Below are 25,192 nucleotides of genomic sequence, written 5' to 3' on the forward strand. Positions count from 1 at the left end.
TCCATCCAAATTTTGCCTTCCTTTTTTACTCCTTGTCCACAAATGGTCGACATAACAAGCCGATGTAAAGTCTGAACAGGTCATTAAATGTTGCAATACTTATTTTTTCAAAACTGCGAAGAATCTAAAACTGGGAATTTACAATTCACTCCTTCAAGTACCTTCCCACAATAGTTCAAAATTTTAAATTATTTGAAATATGGTTAACGAATGAAATGTTTGACGTTGGGTGTCACTTGACTCAATATTGAAATTTGTGCTAGAGATGTAGGCATCTTAAAGCATTGACTTTATTTATAGAACTTAATACATTTTTTCTTGTCGTTATCATGTTGGGCGCCATTTTCATTAGATGAAGTCATAACACCTACGCCATTAGATGACAATGCGATCCAGATCCACTAACTACATAGCTAACATTTCATTGTCTTTCGAACTCACTCTAGAAAATCTGAGGTTGCAGCTAATCGCTGTAGACTAATTTCTAAGTCAGGAATTATAACCATAAAACCAAGTCAATTTCGATCCTGCCCACAACAACGTATATTAAAACTGCAGAACTCAACAATGTCCAATATCGATCTATCATTTCGAGGGACTATTTTTGTTTGCTTGGGCGTTTTATAAATGTTGCTAAATTCATCAATCTGATCAAATTTAATGATGTTGAAATTTCAGATCCACAAACTAACAATTGGGCGCCAGTCAATACGTGTTCCTTCTTCCGAGAACATAAAATACCAAAAAAGACATTTTTGATATTCTTACGAATCTTCAATATAATTTGGATCTCCAAAAAGCAGTTCTACCATATTCGGGATTCCCCTGTTGCATCTCTTTTTCCATAAAACTTCTTTATTTTCAACTTCCTTCAAGTTGTTGGAGTTCTACATATTTTCATACAATAAATGAAGTTATTACAATTTGTTGGACTGCATTGGGCATTGTTCTCTTCCACATTTATGATGTACTCTTCGTCTTCTTTTTTCTCGGTCTATCACATTGTTTTTGTCCGGAAGTTCTTCTTGTTCCATTTTTTTGAAATAAATGTGTACTTCTTCATTGGTAGTACTCGCAGACAAAAAAATCAATAGGAATCATTACTTTCTTCAGCTCCTCCATTTCATCATTCCGTTTGACCTAAAGATACGTTTCTTCAATCCTCAATCCTATTAAAAACAAATACATTATGTGACCTGGCCGCTTTATTTCTAATCTTTATTGGTATCATATTTATATTTAGCAAATCGTATCCAAATACTTCATTAATAACAAAACGTCACATTTTTCCGCTAACAATTTGTCCAGTTCATCATTAATCAAACAATGTGTCATATACGTTTTTTTCGAAATACCCCCCGTATATTTCCCCATTTTTGTAATATTTTTTCACATTTCCTATTTGAACAAACAGGGAGCATGTGTGAATAAATCGATTATAATTTATACGTTTTTGTTGTTGTTGCTTAACTCTACTTTTTTTGTAAAATTTACATAAAGACTCAACGGGAGTTTTACAACTCAACAGGCAATTTTTGTTTCGCTTTTCAAGGTTAAAAATCATATAAAATTTATAGCGTATAAATTATGATTTATGTTGCGGGTTTTTGAGTTATTAGAGATTTCATTACAACAGCGAAGAGAGTGAGAGAGAGAGGAAGATAGGCTTATAAACGATTAATTAAATTTATACACAATTTTTGTAATACTCGACTACGTTTACACGCCCTTAAAATGGTTATTAATGACGTTTTTCTATGGGGGAAATAGTCTGTTAGAGGCGATAGTGTGTAAATTAATAAAAATAACAATGTAATTAATCTTGTTTTTTTCTTTTTTATTAGTTTATATGAGCAATTATAAAAAATTAATGGCAGTTTTACATGGATAAATATTTTACTTAAGGCAAGAGTGTTTACATTAATCGACATGTGTAATCGATCATGATAATCATTTTATCAATTCGACTGAAGTCGACTTACATATCCCTAATTAGAAAACAAATTGGGTGACTGATCAAAAAGAAGTTAAGGCAAGACAAATATAACAGCCTAGTTAAACCCTGATAACATAGGCAGAAATGTCAACAACCTAGCGGAAACAAAGTAAAGTCGTAAAGTTGTACTCTTCGAGGAAGGAAACCTGCCTTCGAAACCCCCTGGGTGACATAAGAGATTCGGGGAAAGTGGGAGTTGTCCAAATGCATTAAATATAAATATTTATCTTAAGGCGAGAGTGTTTGCCAACTGAGGCGTGGATTTATTAAAGAATATTTTTCAAGGGCCAACTGAGGCGTGGATTTATTAAAGAATATTTTTCAAGGGCCAACTGAGGCGTGGATTTATTAAAGAATATTTTTCAAGGGCCAACTGAGGCGTGGATTTATTAAAGAATATTTTTCAAGGGCCAACTGAGGCGTGGATTTATTAAAGAATATTTTTCAAGGGCCAACTGAGGCGTGGATTTATTAAAGAATATTTTTCAAGGGCCAACTGAGGGGTGGATTTATTAAAGAATATTTTTCAAGGGCCAACTGAGGCGTGGATTTATTAAAGAATATTTTTCAAGGGCCAACTGAGGCGTGGATTTATTAAAGAATATTTTTCAAGGGCCAAATGAGGCGTGGATTTATTAAAGAATATTTTTCAAGGGCCAACTGAGGCGTGGATTTATTAAAGAATATTTTTCAAGGGCCAACTGAGGCGTGGATTTATTAAAGAATATTTTTCAAGGGCCAACTGAGGCGTGGATTTATTAAAGAATATTTTTCAAGGGCCAACTGAGGCGTGGATTTATTAAAGAATATTTTTCAAGGGCCAACTGAGGCGTGGATTTATTAAAGAATATTTTTCAAGGGTCAACTGAGGCGTGGATTTATTAAAGAATATTTTTCAAGGGCCAACTGAACTCTCTTGACCTTCACCGTGTGTTGTGTTGTTATGTTCGGCTTTCCATTGTGGCCTATATATCAACTCGAAATTTGACCCGCTAAATATTGACCGATCTTTATCAAAACAGGGATGCTTATTCTCTGGCCCAATCCCCTTCTCCATGTAAAAATTCGCGGGGTTTGGGTCATAATTGCGGCCTCTGGAGCGACCAGAAAAACCGACAAAAATTTAGTATTTGGTACATTTCATCCCCTAAATACTAACCGATCTTTTCCAAAAATATAGGGGTCTTCATTGGCCAGAACCCATCCTACATGCAAAATTTCGTGAAGATTGGTCCATAACTGTGGCCTGTATCGTGTTTACAAATTATAATGGACGGACGGACGGACACACATGTCTAGATCGACTCAGCTAGTCGAGATATGACGATCGGAATACTTAAAGGTGGGTCTAGGACCAATATTTCGCCGCGTTACAAACTTTTGGGGCTGCACAAAGCTATAATACCCTGACAACATAGTTGTGTAGGGTATAAAAATTTCGGGAGAGGGGTTAGGGCAACATAACTATGACATCCTAGTTAAACACTAGAGTCCTTCGCAAAAATGTTTACTATTTGAGAAAGTAAATATGTCATCGACAACTCCTGGGTAACAGTGAAGATTCGAGAATAGGGAAAATTGTCCGCAGGCTTTATAACAGAGCACGCCGCCAAAAAATATATAGTATACGGGAACAACTTCCACGCTATTCGGATAGAATGCAAAAAACCTGACAAGAACCGCCAAACGTAACTCCTGGAATTTTTCTGTGAAACGATATTTCAAAAATCAAGAAGTTGCTATCAAAAACTCATACAAAAACCGAAACCAAGATAGACGATGAGCGTAAAATAATATAAACAACTAAGGCCTCTCATGGCCGCTCACTTCCCACCGAACACATACATAACTGATTGTATAACAGTAAGTAGGGAGGCAAGATTCGAGGAACCTAAAATTGTAGGAGATGCAACAAAGAGCATCCCACAATTTAAAGCGGCCAGGCCATAATGCGAGAAGGACTATCTATTACCATATCTAACCGTACTCTTTATCGCATCTTAGCATCGAGTACACTTCGAAATCCTGGTAAGAAAAAACTACGCTGGCAGTATTTATATCAAAGTCAGGCAAAATAAGCAACACCAAAGTCTTACCGGTCATTAACCCTTTCAGTGTTTTTGTCGAATATATTCGACATTTAAAAATTCTCTCTTTCTTTGCGATTTTTTGGTTATCCTATGTACCGTACCATTGATGTTTTTGTTTTTGCCGAAAAATAGACGAAACTGTCGGAGGGTTAAAATGAAAACAGTTTTTTATACCCTTCACCACACTGTGGTACAGGGTATTATGTCTTTATGCATATGTTTGTAACAGACAAAAGGAAACGAGATAGACCCATGGTTCCTTTTGAGAATATGCATAGAATCACTTTTTAAGTCGATTTATGCATGTCCGTCCGTCCGTCTGTCCGTCTGTTGGTGTTAAATTGTAAACAAAGTACAGGTCGCATTTATAATCCGATTTAGATGAAATTTGGCATAGGTCACTTATTCGGCCCAAGGACGAACCCTATTGAAATTGGGAAAAATCGGTTCAGATTTAGATATAGCTCCCATATATATATATTTAACCGATTTAATGTAAACGGTCCCTATATATCTTTCGATTTGCACGAAATTTGGTACAGCCTAATCAATTAGGTCTAGAATGATGTCTGCCAAGTTTCGTGAAAATCGGTCCAGATTTAGATATAGCTCCCATATATAGTTTCGTCCGATTTCAGGTAAATGGTGCTCCAAAGTCCCTATATATCTTTCGATTTGCACCAAATTTGGCATGACGTACTGAATTGAGCCTAGAATGATGTCTGCCAAGTTTCGAAAAAATCGGTCCAGATTTAGATATAGCTCCCATATATAGTTTCGTCCGATTTCAGGTAAATGGTGCTCCAAAATCGGTCCAGATTTAGATATAGCTCCCATATATATTTTCGTCCGATTTCATGTAAATGGTGGACCAAAGTCGCTATATATCTTTCGATTTGCACGAAATTTGGTACAGCCTAATCAATTAGGTCTAGAATGATGTCTGCCAAGTTTCGTGAAAATCGGTTCAGATTTAGATATAGCTCCTATATATAGTTTCGTCCGATTTCATGTAAATGGTGCTCCAAAGTCCCTATATATCTTTCGATTTGCACGAAATTTGACATACATAGCCCAACGGATGACCTATTTATATTTGTTTGAAGTCGATTTACATACTTTATGGATAGATCTAGGTAGATTCACATTTAGATAAATATCACATATTTTATTTCATCCAATTTCATGTTAATAGTCCTGTTTAATATACCCATACTGGTGAAGGGTATCATATAGTCGGCCCCGTCCGACTATATGATACCTATGCCTTTATGTGATATTAAGTACAAAATTTTAGATTTTTATTCCGACAAAAATTTTTTTGACACTGAAAGGGTTAAGTATATCTTCATTCAGTAGACACCACGAATTAAAATTATATCCCCATCGATACGCTAAAGAAACAGTCGACAATATTGAGAACAGCTTGAACCCAAAAATGTAGACTTTAGCTGTATGCATTGACATCGAGGAAGCCCTGAATATTTTCGGAACTGAAACGCTTATCCAATCCTTGGAAGGCTTAAAAGTTTACTGGTTAACAAGGATTGGATAAGCGTTTCAGCGGCAAAGTAGGGCAAGAAACACAGTGGGAAGAGGTTCTGTCTCTTTAGGTATTTAACCGAGGAGGAAATAGAACCAATCAGTTATGCAGATGACTTTATAGTACGTTTAAAGAGAAAGAACCCTAAATTAATGTGTAGAAAGGTACAAAGGCTATGTTGAAACCAATTCGGACAAGACTGAGATATGTCTTTTGCCCATATGTCTCTCATTCTCCACCATAGTATGGAGGGTATATCAGTTTTGTTTTTGTCCGTTTGTACCTCATCGAAATAATTATTTCCGACCATATATATATATATTCTTGATCAGAGTAAAATTCTATGACGATCTAAGCATGTCCATCTGTTCGTTGTAATTATTCTAGCCTCTAAACGAATTTGGTGTGCAGGCAGGTCAATTTCGAAGATGAGCTATATCGATCCACCTTTAGGCATAGCCCCCATATAAGGGTACCCCACATTTTTCGAAATTTTTGGATTCGCTTTTTTTCAACCAAATTCGCTGAAATTTCGTTCGATGGGTTCTAAAAATTATGAATATAGGTTAAATTTTTCTGGTAGCCCCCATATAACGGTACCCCTAATTTCCAGTATTTGGGGGGTTTTCACCGCATTTTTCGACTGAATTGGGTAAAATTATAAATATAGGAAAAAATTCCGAGTAGTCCTCAATGAGGGTACCCCCCAATTTTCGGTATTTTGGGGTTCATTAGCGCGTTTTTAGCCGATTTCGCTGAAATTTGGTGCACTGGATTCGCATTAGGTTGGTACCCTAAATTATATATACTACTTGTACTACTAAAAATTATAAATAAAGGCATAGCCTCTAGTTGCGTAATGATACAAATTTTTTCCTGCAATAAGAATTTTCATATGAACCAGAAGTTTCTACCCAACCCGCCGAAATAAAAACTGGGTACGTTGATGATGGCCTCATAAACTGTGCCCTCTAAATTTCAGTATTAGGGGATGTTCCACCCTACCATGCATGGTTTACACAAATCGTTTTGTAGAATTGTCGGCATAGGTCCCGGTCGAAATTAACGCTTTTTTACTTGTTTCTATTTTGTTTTTTTTCTAATTTCCGTATGACCACATTAAAAAATATTCTCACGAGAAGCAAAAATCACGAATTAAATCACTTTTCTAAAAATAGACAAATGGGGTTTTAAAATTCACACATTTATGCTAGTTTAGCAATTGCAATGTTTATTTTCAATACTTTTTTTATTTTGCCGCCAACGTGATTAGCTCATAGCCCAAATCATAAAACGAGTATAAAATTAAAATTCCAAAAAATGTGTCAATTTATCGGCTATGTGTAGAAGTATTTGAGTTTGGAATTTAGGGTTAGATGGTGGCTACCCTAAAAATTGGACAAATTTTGATTATTTTTGGTAGGAAGATTTTCTAGCCAGTGAGAACCGAAAAACTTACCCAAAGCTTCAAAAAATAAAGAACATTGGGGTGTGTCGTTATATGGGGACTACCCCGAAACACCCCCATATTTATAATTTTCGGTAAGGAGATTTTCTGCTCAATTCGAATCACTTATATCAAACTAGGATCGATTCTGTTGAAAAAGGTGATCAATAGTTTCAAAATACAGAATATTAAGGGGTACAGTTATATGGGAGCTAACCTAAAAAGTGGGCCGATATATCCCATTTTCAATACCAAAAATCCTAGGAATAGTAGCAATGTATATTCCTACATTTTCGTCCAATTTTATAAAAATGGTGCAGCAACACCAAATTTTTCATAGGCTACCAAATTGTGGTGTAGGCTATAATTTAGTCAGTGCGGCCCAACTTGGGCCCTTTCCTTATAGATTTTTATGAATGAAAATGAGAACTTTATAAAATAAACAAACGAATCTGCAACAAAAAAAACGTGACTAAATTGAGATAAAAGCTACCACAACAGACCCCAAAAAGCTTTCAGAGAGGAAACCCCCTTCAAAGCTTTTGGAAACCTTAAAAAATTTTAACCCGCAGAGCTTTTTTGGCACAAGGAAAATTTTCACTGTAGTAGCAAACAGTTGTTTATAGATAAGTGTTAGGATAAAAAAACAGAAATAAAAAGAAATAGAAAATTTATACACAAAAAATAAAAAATAAGAGTTGAATAAAGTGTCTAAAATATATATTGAAATAAAATAATTAATAGTTAAAATCAAATGTAAAAAATGTTAAATTTCCTATCTAGTGGCATTCCTAGTTCTTGTGGTTGTTTGCAAAAAAAAAAGTTCCAAGGTTTTCTTACAGCGAAAAATAAGGAAAGAGGAAGCAAAAATTTGTTATGGAATATTGTTTAAAAACAACAAAAAATAAATAGAATAAAGAATAATTATGAAATTTTAAAGTGTTATGCAAATTGCGATAATTACGTTATATTAAATAAATAATTGTTTGTTATTGAGTGTTAATAAATTTATTTCCAATAAATTACAAAAAAGTTCTCAACTCCATTTTGAAATGTGGTCTTACCAATCTTGTCTACCTAGCTAATTTATAGTAAGAAATATAAAGCAAATAAAAAAAGAAATGTTACCGTTAATTATACCCCAAGTGACAGTTCAACTAGATTCTCCACTTATACATACACGAGACATGCCAAAAAGACATTAACAGCAGACTCGGTGTCATCATACTACGGCTGGTCTTTGTCATCATCATCATCAAAGGCGACCATTAACATCCTCTCCAAAAAAGAACAATAGCAGCAACAAGGCGTGGGTGTTGATGCTGCTTCTTCTTCTTCAATGGAATAACAAGCTAAAAAGATTCTTAAGAATCCAAAACCACTTGAAAATTTGTTATTTCGAAGTGACAAACAATATAAACGACTGAAGTGAGCAATAACAACAACAACAATAAAAACCTAAACCCTACCATAAATAGCATAAAGCTTTTTTTGGTTATTGAGTGTTATAAAAGAGCAAAAAACAACAACAATAACATTAACAAATAAAATAAAAAATTTTCTAAACAACAATTAAAACATAAATTTGTTCTGCCAACACAGTCAAGCATTTCAAAATTTTAATAAAATATACAACAAAATTATATGACCTCTATAAAATAAAAATCGAAAACAATTTCCTTATTCCCTTGGGAAATTTGCTGCAAACAAAACCACCATCAGCAACAACAACAACAATAAAAAAACAACCCCTTTAAAAAATATCTGTGTCAATAAAGCTCTATGCCAAAGATAAATACAAAAACCTTTTGGGGCACCTAAAACAGCTGATTTATCAAAACAAAACAAACCAGCTATTTATTCTCCCCCCAATCAAACAAAACAAACGTTACTCTCTCTTTCACTCTCTCTAAACCTTTCTCCCCAATTTCTCTGACACTCGCATAATAATAACTAACCTACCAAAACACCCCACAGTTTTCTAAATATAAACAAAAACAACCATCCAAACCAACAACAACAACACCACCGTTGACGCCGCCATTGTCTTCTTCGCTTGTTTAATAACAACAACAACAAATCATCACACACACACATCATACAAACAAAATATAACAACAAACTGCCAGCATGTGTATTGTCTCCCCCCAATGTGTTTAACTAAACAGTTCAAGGTCAACCGACAACAATTTGTTGCTCTTTGTACTTGTTAAGCTCAGGCGAGAGAATCTTTGCACTCACAGTCAACTAACATAATAAACAACAACATAAACTAAAGTAAAAGTGCTCCCCCTTTAACAGCACACACAAACATACCCACACACACCCACTGAACCGCGCATGCAGTAAACAACAAACAAAACATGGAAAAACTAACAACAAAACCAAACACGACTGCATGAATTCACAGTCAGTGCATGGCATACATAACAGAACAGAACAACAGAGAAACCCTTCAAAAGAACATAACAGAGAGCATAGAGGTCACAGTTAACATTAACCTTAAAAAGAATAATAATAACAATAACAAATCTTATAGAAAGAAAGTAAACGAAAATAATATTATTGAAAAAAATTATTGTAAAATAAGTAACGTTGTTGTTTTAATTCATTGTTAAATAGTTAAAAATATAGTATCAATATAAAAAAATATACACAAAATGGAGGAGGTGTAAAAAGAACGTCCCGCCTTTGAAATCAACAAAAAGTCAATCAACTATAACAGTAACAGGCAGTCAGAGAATAGACCTCAACCACCTGTTAAGAAGGAAGCAAACCCAAATCCTACAAATATGGCTCTGTTCACGTGCTGCTTTGAACCTGTGGAGTTTCCCGAATTCCTTGATACATTTGTTCAGAAATGTACAGATCCATCATGTAAGTATTGAGAGGGATAGAGATGCATAAAATCGATGATAACTGCTAATAAATTAAATATTAATGCAAAATATAGAATTATTTGTAGGGAATAAAACAATTGTGATTGCTTTGTCCGAACTTTTCATACATTCCACAATAAGATAGACGGAAACATATTAGAATAAACAAAATTCGAAACAAGTAGAGAATATTAATTTGGCTGTGAATAATTTTTCTTAATCTCCACTATGAACCCTTGCTCGGGTCTATGTAAACATTGACATGTTTTCTGCTTGGGAGATTCTTTAGGGAAACTTAAATATGGTCTGTTCCAGAACCTGCAAAAAGTACAATTTTTTTCTACGATAACAATTTTTCCTTTATGAAATTGGAAAAATAGTAAAAATTAGTAGATTCTTGCAGTAAGGAAAAGACCAATAATTTCGAAAAATATCAGTCAACTAAAATGCAAATTTTTTGATTTATATTCAAATTTATGTCAAAATCAGCGTTTTAAAGGCAGCGCTTAATGATAAATTCATGTTGATATTTAACTTACCAAAAAATCATAATTCACGCCAATTATATACCGTTATATTTAATTGCCAAAATATAAGATATGTTTATAAATATATGTGTAATTATTTTTTTTTAATTTTTCACATTTTTTTGTTTAAAGCAATGTTTCAAATTGTTCCAATACCGTAAACTTCAGTTAACAGTTTTTTTCTCCTCCTGCCTACTAAATGTAAACTTGGCAGCACCTATCATCAGCTGATAACATACTTTTCCGTTTGTCTTTTCAAAACCGGTTGTTTATTTATCGATAACTCTTACGCTGTTTTGTTTTTGGGTGATACTTAAATGAGGGCGTATTTATTTTAATTTATGACAGGCTGGCCAAAGTCACAAGAATGCAAGGAAAAATAGTTGGCCTGTTCCCGTACTGCAAGAATCTACTAGATTTTACTATTTTCTTCGACATCATAAAGGAAAATTTGTTATCGTAGCAAAAAGTAGTAGATTCTTGCCGTACAGGAACAGACCACATACTAAAAATATTTTTTCAAGACCTACAAAAACCTTGGATTTTTTAAAAATATTTTTTTCAAAAACTAAAAAAGTGCTTTTTGAAAAATGTTTTCTCGATACCTAAGGGATGGCATCCATTTTTAAAAATATCTTTCCGCGTCCTAAGAAAAGGCGTGTGATTTTATACTCTCCACCATAGTATAGAGGGTATATTAATTTTGTTTTTCCGTTTATAACGCATCGAAATAATCATTTGCGACCCTAAAAAGTATATATATTCTTGATCAGCCTAAAATTCCACGATCTAAACATGCCCGTTTGAGATAGATTGCCAAACATTTTGCATAGAGTAGTCTTTAGTCCGAGGGCCTTGGTCATGTTCGAAGATGGACTATATCGGGCCATGTTTAGGCATAGTTCCCATATGAAAGTACCTCCCAATTTTCGGTATTTTGGGATTCTTGAGGGCGTTTTATATCGAAATCGCTGAAATTTGGTACATTGGATTTCTCCACTAAAAATTATAAATATAGGTCCACTTTTTCTAATAGCTCCCATATGACGGTACCCCCCCCCCCCCCCCGTTATTTAGTACTTTGAGTTTTTATTGGATAGTAAATCTCTCCACTAAAATCGCATTTTGGTACAAATGGGTTCTTATCATACACACAATTTCTCCAATAAATATAAATATCAATCCACTTTTTCTAGTAGTCCCCATATAGAGGTACCCATAATTTTTGACATTCTCTGTAATTTGGTTTTTCGAAGTCATATACCTCCCTACCAAAAATTCTTAATATTCGCCCCCTTTTAGGGATAGTAGCTGATTTGTTCCGTGTGTTGGTGTTGTCCCCATATAGGCGTATTCCACAATAATAAGGAGGATATTCGTTACTCGAAATAGTCAGTTTTTACCCTACAAAGTGTGGAACGATTTAGCCATCTGTTGTAATCATTCAGCCTTCTAAAGATATCGTGATAAAAAAATTCGAACCTGACGATAATGAAATATATCTTCAGACATTTAGGCATCTCCTCTATAAATTGATACCTCCTAAAGGAATAAATTGAGATAAAACGAACTAAAATATTGGGTTTGAAATTGGCATATATCGGTCGCTAATTAGGCATAGTCCCCATATAATGATAAAGTCAAATCTTCGCTTCCTAATAGTACGTTTACATTTAACAAGATTTCGTTAACCCAGTGGGTTTCAATTGTCATTTCCTTTGCATATATGTCAAATAAATCATCATAAAGTAGGTTAATCCGGTAAAAAAGTTCTAATGTACAAGGAGTTTAAAGTATGTAAACAAAAATTCCTGAAATTTGTATTTGGTGTACATAATGGATTACATAAATCGGTTTGTAGAAATATCGGTATAGGTTCATTTTTTTGTATGTTCCCTATATTTTCATTGCAAGTATCTTCCAGTATACCTATTATGCCTTGTTAACGCATTATCCCTATTTTTTTTTTGTTATCGAACTAACTTCCTTGCTATTCTAGCATATACTTGGTCTGTTCCCGTACAGGAACTGACCAACTAATAATAATAATATTCATAATAATTTTTTAACAAATTTTCAATTTTCAACCTGCTGCTTATAATAGTATTGGATTTGCCTTTTCTCCTTCTACATTTCTCCCTACATTAGGAAATGATAATCTTTTGTCAGAAATATGCATAATAAACCGAATAAATTAAAATTCCTGTGCGCTGAATTTTCTAAGATTTTTTCAGTATAAAATTCACTATTAATCACCAATATTTACAAAAAATGTTCCCTTTAATAAATACGTTATCTTTTAATATTGTCCAGTTTCAGATCTTGCAATAATCCACTATTTGTTGCCCCTTTAAAAAACACCTTTATAAATTTTAAAAGTTTTATGATTTTATCCCAATTGTTTCCAATTTGTGAATCATATTCAAGTAATACAATTTCTGCCTTTCTGTCGCCAAACGCCACCATTAAAGGCTCCACACAACCATTTCGATAACAATAAGAAAATGTCAAAACAAAAACGATATCTCTCCAACAGTTATCGATATGTTGACATCACTATTGTTTGTGTCGATGTGTTGTGATTAATTTTTTATTTTAGTTAGAGTTTTGCAAATAAATTATTAAAAAATCTGTGGAAATTACAACAACTACAACGAAACTTCAGTGTTACTTCATACACCAATTAGGTCCAAAGTTTATCCATAATGTCAGGTGAGAATTGTGGCCCAGAGATGTGAACAAAATAAAGTGCGAAAGTGTGTCATAAACCTCTTATAAGAAGAAAAACCAGAAAACGATGAAAAATTGATTAACTGATGATGTTGATTTGTGTGTTGTTGCTGATGGCCGAGGTTGACTTACTGACTCGATGGATGTCAAAAGTGGGTTGATGAGGTGGTGGGATTGGCCGCCACCTAGTGATATTGCTCTCAAAATGGTTTGTAATCATGTAAAAATGCTACATGGAAATGGTGGCAAAACAGAATTTGTTTGAAGCAAATTTTCGAAACTGATAAGATTAAACATTTTGGCCATGCTTATGGTATTTGGCCCAAGCATATATGTAAGAATTGAGCGTGCTGTTATTGTTGTTTTGTATATAGATATGGGCATATATATTTATTTATGCCCACAATTGATCATCGTGTTAATAGGCCTATAGGTTGTACTTGATTGTGGGTGGTGGGGAGGGGAAATACACACTACCAATTAATCAATGTTTTATTTTTAAAATCATATATTGCCATTATTGTTGTAAAACCAAGGACATTTCAGTTCTCATGACCCTGAGTGATTTGTTTGTGATTAGTAAAAGACAAATCGATTCAAAATTTGAAGAGATAATATTATTTTTAATAAATATTTTTTAAATATGTAGTAGTTATGTTTACATACGTCTAAAATTATATATTAAAGAGCTTAGTGTAATTGACCTGTGCTTTTGGTTTTTTGTTTAAAGTTCAATGACTTTTGATTTAAAGTAGGGTGGTTGGGTGCAGTATCATCCTTTGTTTTTCGCATGCACACATTTGTCCGCGGAATAATGTTGTCATGACAGCCAACCCTTATTTGATGTTGAGGGTTATAAGAAATATTTTGTATTTTATGCTAGTTTTTATTGCTTTACATATATTTGTATAGATGACACATTTGTCTCTACTAGTCTCTGACCCTCCTACACAATAGATTTCCAGGCTTCAGTTTATTCGGCTCAGTCATAAAATGATTTAATTAATATCTTCAATCTGATAAAATCATTTAAGGATTAGCATTATTTTGTCCTGAGTTTCGGAATATGATAAATTTTGTATAATACCTCATTTTGTTCTAGTTCTTGAATTTTTGTCGACTTTTAGTGATATTTTCCCGATAAAAATTTTGAAATTTATAATGGAAAAATCGTAGAAATTGTCTGGTAGCAAAATCTTGCTGGTTCTAAAATAGATCGTAGGTTTCTATGGTCAACTCATATCTTTCGCTCTGTTCCATAGCCTTCGTCGTCGATTTTCCTTTTATAGTTTTAAAGGCATTGCAACATTTTTAGAACAAGGTCAGAATTTTAATTATAAAAATCACTGATAAAAATATTCAATAATATTTACATTATTTTATGTAGTTATTGATTTTCATTTATTTGGCCTTCCGTAATAGAACCCCGGATATTTGTATACCCTCCACCATAGTATGGAAGGTATATTAGTTTTGTTTTTTCGTTTATAACGCATCGAAATAATCATTTCCGACCCTATAAAGTGTATATATTCTTGATCAGTGTAAAATTCTATGATGATTTAAGAATGGCCGTCTGTCTGTTGTAATCAATTTAGAGTCTAAAGGAATTGAGATAGATCGCTAAAATTTTGTAAAGTGGGGTCTTATTGGATACCAAATTACTCCACTCAAAATTATAAATATAGCTCCCCTTTTTCTGGTAGTCCCCATATAACGGTACCCGGTATTTTGGGGTTCTGATAGTATTTTTCGACCGAAGTGGCTGTAATTTAGTACTTTGAGTTCTTATTGGATAGCAAACCTCTCCACTAAAAATTATAAATATATGTCCATTTTTGTGGGTAGTCCTTATATAAAGGTAGACCCGATTTTCGGTATTTTGGAGTTTTTGAACGGGGTTTTCAACCAAATTGGTAACAAATCTCCCTTTTATATTAAAATGGTTATCTAATTTGTTCCGCGTTTTGGGTTTGTTTCAAAGACTTTTTTGTAATCATTCAATGAAAATTTTCATATTAAACCAGCAGCTTCCACCCAACCTCCTTAAAAAAAACTGTTTATGTTGGTAATGGCCTTATATAACTGCAACCTCTAAATTGCAGTATTTTAGGGATGTTCCATCTTACCATGCGTCGTCAATAATGTTTTGTATTGCAAACTTTTTCGCTTGCAATTTCAGGTCTTTGTTTTTCAGAGGATAAAATACCTATTTTTTATATAAGTCAATTTTTCGATACAGTCCACTATTTTTGGAAAAAAAAAACACATTACCTTTTAGCCTTCATTTAGGAATCCCGACTTATTGTACCCATTTGTAGATTAAGTTCGGTCTGGCCGAAAATGAAGTCTTACATACTCGTTAGGATCCTAACTGTCTACATTTGCCTCTTAAAATCCAGTGGATAAAAATTAAATTGTATTAAAAATTACCTTGACAAATTTCTCATATTTGCATTTGTGCTTGTAATAGTAACTCCTAGAAAGTGACCTTTTTATTCGAATTGTTTTTTACATTAAAATTGATTAAACAATTATTTCGTACCTATTTTTGAATTTGGGTTCAAAGAACGTCCTTTCAGTAATATTTACATTTTGAAAAGTATTTATCCAAAATAGTGCTTCTTTGTTGTAAATTACATCTTGGTGTAAACAACAGACCTTCAGCACATTCTGATATCAACATTTTGTTCTAAATGTTGTGTTTGGTTTTGGACTATTCTGATAACAGAGATTTAAAATGTAAATATGTACTTTTTCAAAAAAATAATTATTAGCTTAAGTATTTGATGTTGTAAATTTGTGGGTTAGTTTTGTAGATGTTTAGATAAAAATATTTCAAATGAAAACTTTTTCAATGTCATCATAAAATGCAAAAAAGAACCTTTTCAAGGATACAACTTGGTTAATCACTGGGATTCATTAATTAATGTATTAATAGAACTAAAACTAACTGTTTATAATTAATTTTTTTTATTAAAGCTCTTGAATGTACACAAAACCTTATTTGGGCAATTTAAAGATGAAACAATCTGAAATCATTTCTGACCCTATAATGTACATATATTCTTGATCAGCGTAAAATTCTATAACGATTTAAGCACGTCCGTCTGTCTGTTGTAATCACTCTAGCGTCTAAACGAATTGAGATAGATCGCCAAAATTCGCTCAAATTTAGTACTTTGAGTTCTTAAAGGGTAGCAAATTTCCCCACTAAAAATTATAAATATAGGTAAATTTTTTCGGATAGTCCCCATATAAGGGTACCCCTCAATTTTCGGTACTTTGGGGTTTTTTTGACAAAATTCTTTGTAATGTGTTTTTTCCCAAAAATTACTAATATTCTCCACCTTTTAGGGGTAGTCCCCATATAACCCCCCTTTTTCTATTAAAATAGTTATCTGATTTGTTCCGCGATTTGGTTTTGGTTCTAAGACTTTATTGTAATCATTCTACTTGCGGAGGATATCGATATAAAAAAACTAGAACGTAAGGTTCGATAATGAACCATATCGACCCGTAGTTAGGTTAGTCCCCATATAATTTTCGCTATTTTTAATATTTAGCATAAAGGAAGTTATTGAGATGCAAAAATGTTAGTTCCGAAATTGAGCTATATCAGTACTCAATAGAGACATAACACCTCATATAATGATAACTACAAATGATCGGTAATTCCTACACGATGTAAACAATATTGGTCCCGCTTTAGGTATCGCCACCAGGGACGTACTCACATACGTTTTTTTCTGCAATGAAAATGTTCATATTGAACCAGCGGAGGATATCGAGATAAAAACGAGATAAAAAACTGGCCCGCAGTTCGATCTAGTCCCCATATAATGATTCCTACCGATTTTCTGTATTTGTAATATTTAGCGTAAACGAAGTTATTGAGATGCAAAAATGTTAGTTCCGAAATTGAGCTATATCAGTACTCAATAGAGACATAACACCTCATATAATGATAACTACAAATGGTCGGTAATTCCTACACGATGTAAACAATACTGGTCCCGCTTTAGGTATCGCCTCCAGGGACGTACTCACATACGTTTTTTTCTCTCAATGAAAATGTTCATATTGAACCAGCTGCTTCCACCCAACCCCCCGAAAATAAATCCTGTGTACATTGGTGATGGCCTTATATAACAGTATCCTCTAAATTGCAGTATTTTGGGGATGTTCCATCCTACCAAGCGTCGTCAATATCAGTTCAGTTTTTGTTGTTTTTAGGAAAAAATCTTCATTAAAAATTGCTGAAATTTGTATTAGGTTTTGGTAGAATTATCGGTATAGGTCCACAACATACCCAAATGTTCCCTATATTTTCGTTGCAAGTATCTGTTAGCATACTTATGGTGGAGGGTTTCCAAAATTCGGCCCAGCCGAACTTAACGCTTCTTTTACTTGTTTACTATTTCACTTATTCCAATTGTTGACCCCAGGATATAAAAAAAATTGCATAAAATAAAATTGTATTCCATATGACAAGGTATCGATCCATATATTTGCTCTTCTTCCAAACCAAACCCTTCTGAAATTTTACCAAAATAAAATTAAACTAAAAATAATATACAAATATTCTTATCTTTAAAAACCTTTTCCCACCTTTCGTTCGTTTTTGGTTACGGCTACACGACTAATTTGAACGATGAATGATGGTATACGATTACTGATGATTACTTTGTAGAACGATAGCCGGCCAGCGAATGAATGACTGACTGAATGACATTGCGATGTTTGCATGTTAACTTGGCGGCGGCGAAAAGAGAACTCCAAAAAACGCACATACTCAGAGCCTAGAACCTTAATATCAGTCAGTCAGCAGCATAGTTGTAATAGTCACCGCCAAAAACAAAGGCCATTGCCGTTTTGCCGTCACAGCAGTTAAAACAGCAATGGAAAGGGCTCTCACAACAATTTGTAAACACAACACTTTTTTTATACTTCGTGTTTGTTGTTGTTGTTGGATTTTCATTGTGAAAATAAACGTCACTTTTATATGTTATTTCGCTAAGCGTAACAGCAAAGTCTAAAGAATAGAATAGCAGGAGTTGCGAGGAAGGGAGGTAGTGGGGGGAATACAAACATTTGCAATAACACAACAGCTAGCCACCAGTCAAGCGACCAGAGCAGCAGCACCCAACACGATTACCACCTAGCCACTGAAAAGGCAGCTAGTCGTATGTCTGTCTGTCAGTTCGTCAGGGAGGGAAAGACTCTGACTGATATGCACAATCTAACCGCTATGTGTACATTAGAAATGTTAACGGTTGTTTAGTACTAAAACGTCTTCCTCGGCATAAAGACCGAGCCAAAAGATTCTAAATAATAATAATCACAAACAAACACACACTCACTTACAAATAAATAATAAACAAAACAATAAAACCCTATTATCCTACGAAAGTTTACAAAAGCGCGAAAATGTTTTGCAATATCTTATTGGCCAGTGTTTGTCAGTTTGTCACAATATAATGAATACTCTCCTCACTCCCTCTAAAAGGAGAAAATAATTATTTAAAATAAGCCACAAAAAAAGAAAATTATCATCATCTCTACTCTTCTCTCAATCTTAATCTCACCATCATCAAATCAATTAATCAATAATCAAAAAACGATCCTGCCTATTATTATGTTTAGCTACAAATGCATGCGTTTAATAATACCGCGTCCCTCCGTATCGCGTCCACCATGTTCGTGTTGTTTTCAACCCTGTCTTATACCCTTAGGTTGTTGCGGTTGTTGTTCGGCTTTGAGGCCGCGCTATAAACGTCTCGTGGATAATATATTCCCAGTCAACTCGGAAGATGGCCTGGTCAAATCAAATATGGAAAAGCTGACATTCTATTCGTTGAGTTCACCGGATAAACTGGATCGTATTGGTGAATATTTGTATCAGAAAGCATCGAAGGATATTAATCGCAAACGTTATAAGTAAGTAAATGTAATTATGTGTAATTCGATTTGTATATTTAATTTGTTGTTGTATTTGTTTTTCTTTTAAGTTTATGGCACAAATGACTCACAAATGGCATTATGTCGCAATTATTAGTGGCGGGTGGTCTCCTTCCTGTCACAATGTATTCATGTTGTTATCCTTGTGAGTCAATGACACTGGGCAACAAAAGAAATACACGTTTTTCTGTTAACAGATGACCGACTTTAGGGACCGAGGAAAAACAACTTCAATGAATGAGGTGTCCTATTAAAATAAGCTGTTATGGAGGGATGACCTTTTAAGGGAATAATCTACAGAGTATAAGAGTATTCTAAAAATAGATAAAATTTTAATAGCTTTTAAATTAAAAAATTCACCACATACTTCATAGAAATAAGAGCTGACAAAATGATAGTTTTGAAGACAAAAATTGGATGTAATTTAGTATTTTGAGTTTTTATTGGGTAGCAAATCTCCCCCACTAAAGATAATAAATATAGGCAATTTTTTCCGAAAGCACCCATATAAGTATTTCCCCAATTTTCGGTACTTTGGGAGTTTTGATCGCATTTTTCGTCCGAATAGTCTGTAATTTAGTACTTTGAGTTCTTATTGGGTAGCAAATCTCCCCACTCAAAATAATAAATATAGCCCCCATATAAGGGTACCCCAAATTTTCGGTATTTTGGGGGTTCTGATCGTATTTTTCCACCGAATTGCCTGTAAATTAGTACTTTGAGTTCTTATTGGGTGGCAAATCTCTCCACTTAAAATATAGGTAAATTTTTTCTGGTTGTCTCCATATAAAGGTACCCCCAATTGTCGTTATTGGGTGGCAAATCTCTCCACTTAAAATATAGGTAAATTTTTTCTGGTTGTCTCCATATAAAGGTACCCCAATTGTCGGTATTTTGGGGGTTCAGATTGTATTTTTTCAACGAATTGGCTGTAATTTAGTACTTTGAGTTCTTATTGGGTAGCAAATCTCTCCACTAATAATTAAAAATATAGATGATTTTTTTGGGTAGCCCCCAATCCCCCCAATTTTCGATATTTTGGGGTTCTTGAACGGGTTTTTTAACCAAATTCTTTGTAATTTGTTTTTTCTTTAAGTCGTATATGGTGACAAATCTCCCTCCCAAAAATTATTAATATTCGCCCACTTTTAGGGGTAGTCCCCACATAACCCCCTTTTTATACCCTTCACCACACTGTGGTACAGGGTATTACGACTTTGTGCATATGGTTGTAAACAGGCAAAAGGAAACGAGATAGACACATGGTTCCTTTTGAGAATATGCATAGAATCACTTTCTATGACGATTTATGCATGTCCGTCGGTCCGTCTGTTGATGTTAAATTGTAAACAAAGTACAGGTCGCATTTATCATTCGATTTGGATGAAATTTGGTACAGCTCATTTGTTTGGCCCAAGATCGAACACTATTGAAATTGGGAAAAATAGGTTCAGATTTAGATATAGCTCCTATATATATTTTCGTCCGATTTAAGGTAAATGGGGCACCAAAGTCCCTATACATCATTCGATTAGCACGAAATTTGGCATAGCGTACTGAATTAAGTCGACAATGACATGTGCTGAAAATCGGTTCAAATGAAATTCGTGAAAATCGGTTCAAATTTTGATATAACTCCCATATATATGTTTTTATTTGCACGAAAATTGGCACAGCGTACTGAATTAAGTCTAGAATGATGTGTGTGAAGTTTCGTGAAAATCGGTTCAGATTTAGATGTAGCTCACATATATATTTTCGTCCGATTTATTGTAAATGGTGTATCAAAGTCCCTTTATATCTTTCGATTTGCACGAAATTTAGCATAGCGTACAGAATTAAATCTAGAATAATATTTGTTAAGTTTGGTTCAAATCGATTCAGTTTCAGATATAGCTTCTATATATATTTTCCTCCGATTTTAAGTAAATGATGCACCAAGCACCCGAAATATGGCCGATATGCACAAAACGTGCTGAAATTAATATAAACTAAACTGGGACAAGCTTTGTTGAAATCGGTTTAGATATTGTGGGTTTTATGTTTATTGGGTTTCAAATAATCAACGAGTGTCCGATTGAGATTTGTCCGAATGAAATGAAATTTAGAATACGTTGCAGAATTGCATATGTTTGGATTGATGTTAGTTGGTTCACATATAGACTAAGGTCAAATATTTTTGTTCATCCAATTTCAAGTTAATGGTCTTTCGAAAATGCGGCGTCTGTTGAATATATCCAAGGTGTTGAAGTCCCGTCCGTCTTTCCTCAGGTTTAGAATTAATACATCTTTTTATTAAATAAATATTGTATTCATTCAAATTTTATGTTGCCTAGTGTTTCCCTACCTTGTTATCCTATAATTATATAAAAAAGAAACTAAACGAAGCCTTCATCTACAGTGTTCAATTGTATCAATAGACATATTGTTGATATCAACATCACCTTCAGATTCTCCACCACAAATACCACCTAGGGCTCCTGGCAACTGGTGTCATTTGCCAATTTGTTGTTGTGTTTATTTTTATAACATTGGGGGCTGTGAATAAGGAGGTATGCCGCCTGTCTACAGCCACTGCCACTTGCAATTACCATTCACTGACATTGTTGCTGTTATAAACATTATTGTTTGTTATTGTTGTTGTTATTGTTATTTTTATTATGACTCTTATGTATAATTTGTCTCATATTACTCTTACCTCACACTCTATTGTTGTTGTTATTATATTCTTAAATTTCTACTCTTTTATTAACAATTTTCTATGACTATTTTGTTTTTTTCTTTTATTTTGCTGCTGCTGCTCCTGCTTGATTCGCCAAATAGGTTTGTGGAAATTGCCATGGAAGCCATGGATATCTTATTGCAGGCCTGTCATGCCCAAACAACTTTAAATTTATTTGTGGAATCATTTTTGCGCATGGTACAGAAATTGTTGGAGGATTCAAATCCAAATTTACAAATTTTGGCCACAAATTCGGTAAGTTTTGTTTTTGTGTTTTAATTAAATTAAGGAAATTTTACCAATACCCCAAATTCAAATATTTATACATACACACACACATTGTTGACCTTGACCAATATATATTAAATTAAGGATTAACACTAATAAGGCCACTGGCCTGACGGGCTAGTGCGCATCCTTTTTTGTTTGTTTTTTTTTTCTTTTTTTGATGTGTGGCTATTTGTTTACTGTCATATATGCCATGACCTCCAATTTATTAAATAGCCTTTTTGTAATTAAATGTCATGTGCGTTTAATGTTTTTTTCTTCGCTCTCCTCTCTTCTCCTTTCGTTAAATTTTTACTATTTTTAGTTAACAATGTTGTTGTTCTATGTTTTTTATTATTTGCAAAATATCTCTTTACCCATTGTTGTTATCACATTTTTTACGTGTGTGATAACGGAAAGGGGAAGGTTCAGAATAGCAACAATGTTGAACATAGTTTTTGAAATAATAGAGATGTCAGTGTATGTGTGTTTTTTTAGATTATCTCAACAAAAAGTGTGGGAGTTTAACAGGGAATGTTATAAGTAGATGGGAGAAGGTGACCTGGAAAAATAATTTTTCAAGGTTATGGTGGGCAGAATTGACCTTTAATTGAATACATTTAAAAAAATTCCCTCAGGGATTTTATAATATTATATCCTGGGGACAAGTGAAATTCCCAAAGTAAAACTTATTGAAACAAATTTTAGCATTTGAAACAAAAAAATACTTCCTAGTATAAATAAATGTTATAAAATCTCAAAAAAAAAAAAAAAACGGAAGCAACATTTTCTACTTGCAGACAAATATTTGGATGGGGATAAAAAATAAGTTTTCAAGGTTATGGTGGGCAGAACTGACCTTTAATTGAATACATGTAATAACAAATTGCCCCGGGGACATTAACATTGTTTTATAAAAATAAACATAATATTATATCCTGGGGACAAGTGAAATTCCCAAAGTAAAAGTTATTGCAACAAATTTTAGCATTTGAAACAAAAAAACACTTCTAGAATAAATAAATGTTATGAATTCTCAAAAAAATACGGAAGCAACAGATTCTTGGTGCAAATGTTTATTTGTGGGTTTGCTGAAGGACATTCCTAAAAATATCTTCTCAAGAATAGGTCGAAATTATATATGGAAGCTATGATATATTTATATCTGAACCGATTTCAAGGAAACTTAACGGAGATTAATTTATAATAACTAGAGTACGTTGTGTCAATCGGCCTAACTATGGATCTTCAGTGCACCATTTACTTAAAATCGGCCGAAATATATATAGGAGGTTATGTAAATCTGAACCGATTTTCACGAAACATAGCACACATCATTCTGGACCTAATTCAGTACCATATGCCAAATTTCTTGCAAATCGCAATATATATATAGGGATTTTCGTGCACCATATACATAAAATCGGACGAAAATATATATGGGAGCTATATCTAAATCTGAATCGATTTTCACGAAATTTAACACACATCATTGTAGACACAACTCAGTACACTATGCCAAATTTTGTGCAATTCGAAAGATATATAGGGTCTTCGGTGCACCAATTACCTTAAATCGGATGAAATTATATATGGGAGCTATATCTAAAGCTGAACCGAATTCAATAGTGTTCGTCCTTGGACCAAATAACTGACTTGTACATAATTTCAACCAAACCGGATCATAAATGCGACCTGTACTTTGTTTAACAATTTAACATCTACAGACGGATTCTATGCATATTCTCAAATGGAATCCTGGGTCTATCTCGTTTCCTTTTGCTGTTACAAACATATACACAAAGACATAATACCCTGTACCACAGTGTGGTGAAGGGTATAAACATTTTAAATACCTACTCCACCATTACGTTAAATTTGTAATTCGGTTTACAACACCTCGACCTATTCACCGGCACCTCTTAAAGGATATATTTTTGATCGAATTCTAAAACATTACTAGTCTCGGGATGTTTTATATTAAAAATTTGACCTGTAATTTGCATTTCATGTACTTGTTGTTCATCATCAGTCTCAGATATCACTTGATTGTTTTCGTCGCTATGACGTAAACATTCTGCTAGTGTCATAGAAGTATTCGTAGTATGCATAGTTGTTGAAATTGCAGTTTTGACCGTTAATTTATCTATCAAAGTCAGTGGAGAAACTGTTGTCGACCTCAATATAGCCTCCTTTTCATGTCAAGGAAAATAAGCCTAAATCATTGTGAGATGTCCAGGTGATGAACTGCAGACTGAATTCAACTCTATTCCCTATCATCCTGACAGAGATTAGTCTTAAAAAACCCTCTTGCCAGCATTTCACACTTCCAAATCTCATTAAAAACCACTGTGGCTTTTGCCTTTGTGAAAGAATTTCAAAATTGGCCTACGCTTAGCCTCGATTTAAATTGTTCCATAGAGATTATCTTACAAATTTTTGCAACCGCAATATATCGCTCTCTCTCTCTCTTTCTGACTGTTTTGAGAAATTTCTTTTAAAGTCAACATTATTTTCTCTTATGAACATAAATCGATTTGGAATATCTTTACAAAACCCGCAAATTGTGTGTTAATATTTGCCTAACAGGTTGAACGACACAATTTATTATTAATTTAATTTATTATCATGTTCTGTTACGTTACACATCATTTGTATGACAATTTTTACGCGTGACATTAGCAGGGGCATTAGGTGTGATCGATAAAAATTCCAATTAAGAAGCACATACTAGGAGAGAGTAAGAAAGTGGTAATGTGAGGATCTAATAACATAATGTTGTGGTACCTTTGTAGCATTCTATTCTTTTTTTAAATTTCTCTTTCCATATACAGATATTATTGCATTGTATAGAGAAAAAATAATCATTAAAAAATACAAATTTAAATTTGCTTTAATTGATTATAATGTGTACCTCAATTTTAGAATTTTTGCATTACCATTATATTATTTGAATGATGTGTCATTCATTGAGCTTAAGCGGCCTATTAATTTAGTGGATTTCAAAGTTTTTGGTATTTGTAGTCTTTA

General features: G+C 33.6%; 1 protein-coding gene across 2 annotated transcripts in view; it reads left to right on the forward strand.

Moving 5' to 3' along the window:
- The first annotated feature begins 9,868 nt into the window (after positions 1-9,868).
- LOC133333948 (protein EFR3 homolog cmp44E) overlaps positions 9,869-25,192 on the forward strand; it is a 28,489-nt gene continuing 13,165 nt past the window's right edge. The window contains exons 1-3 of one of the 2 annotated variants that reach the window (XM_061542258.1): positions 9,869-9,953; positions 18,948-19,152; positions 21,997-22,150. In XM_061542258.1, coding sequence (XP_061398242.1) covers positions 9,869-9,953; positions 18,948-19,152; positions 21,997-22,150 — 444 coding nt within the window. Of the gene's footprint in view, positions 9,954-13,093; positions 13,195-18,947; positions 19,153-21,996; positions 22,151-25,192 lie in introns of those variants that run through there. The other variant, XM_061542259.1, reaches the window with a different exon arrangement.

Source organism: Musca vetustissima, unplaced genomic scaffold, assembly GCF_032173495.1.
Source record: "Musca vetustissima isolate MV318-11 ecotype Yass unplaced genomic scaffold, APGP_CSIRO_Mvet_v1 utg39693, whole genome shotgun sequence".
Lineage (NCBI taxonomy): Eukaryota > Metazoa > Arthropoda > Insecta > Diptera > Muscidae > Musca > Musca vetustissima.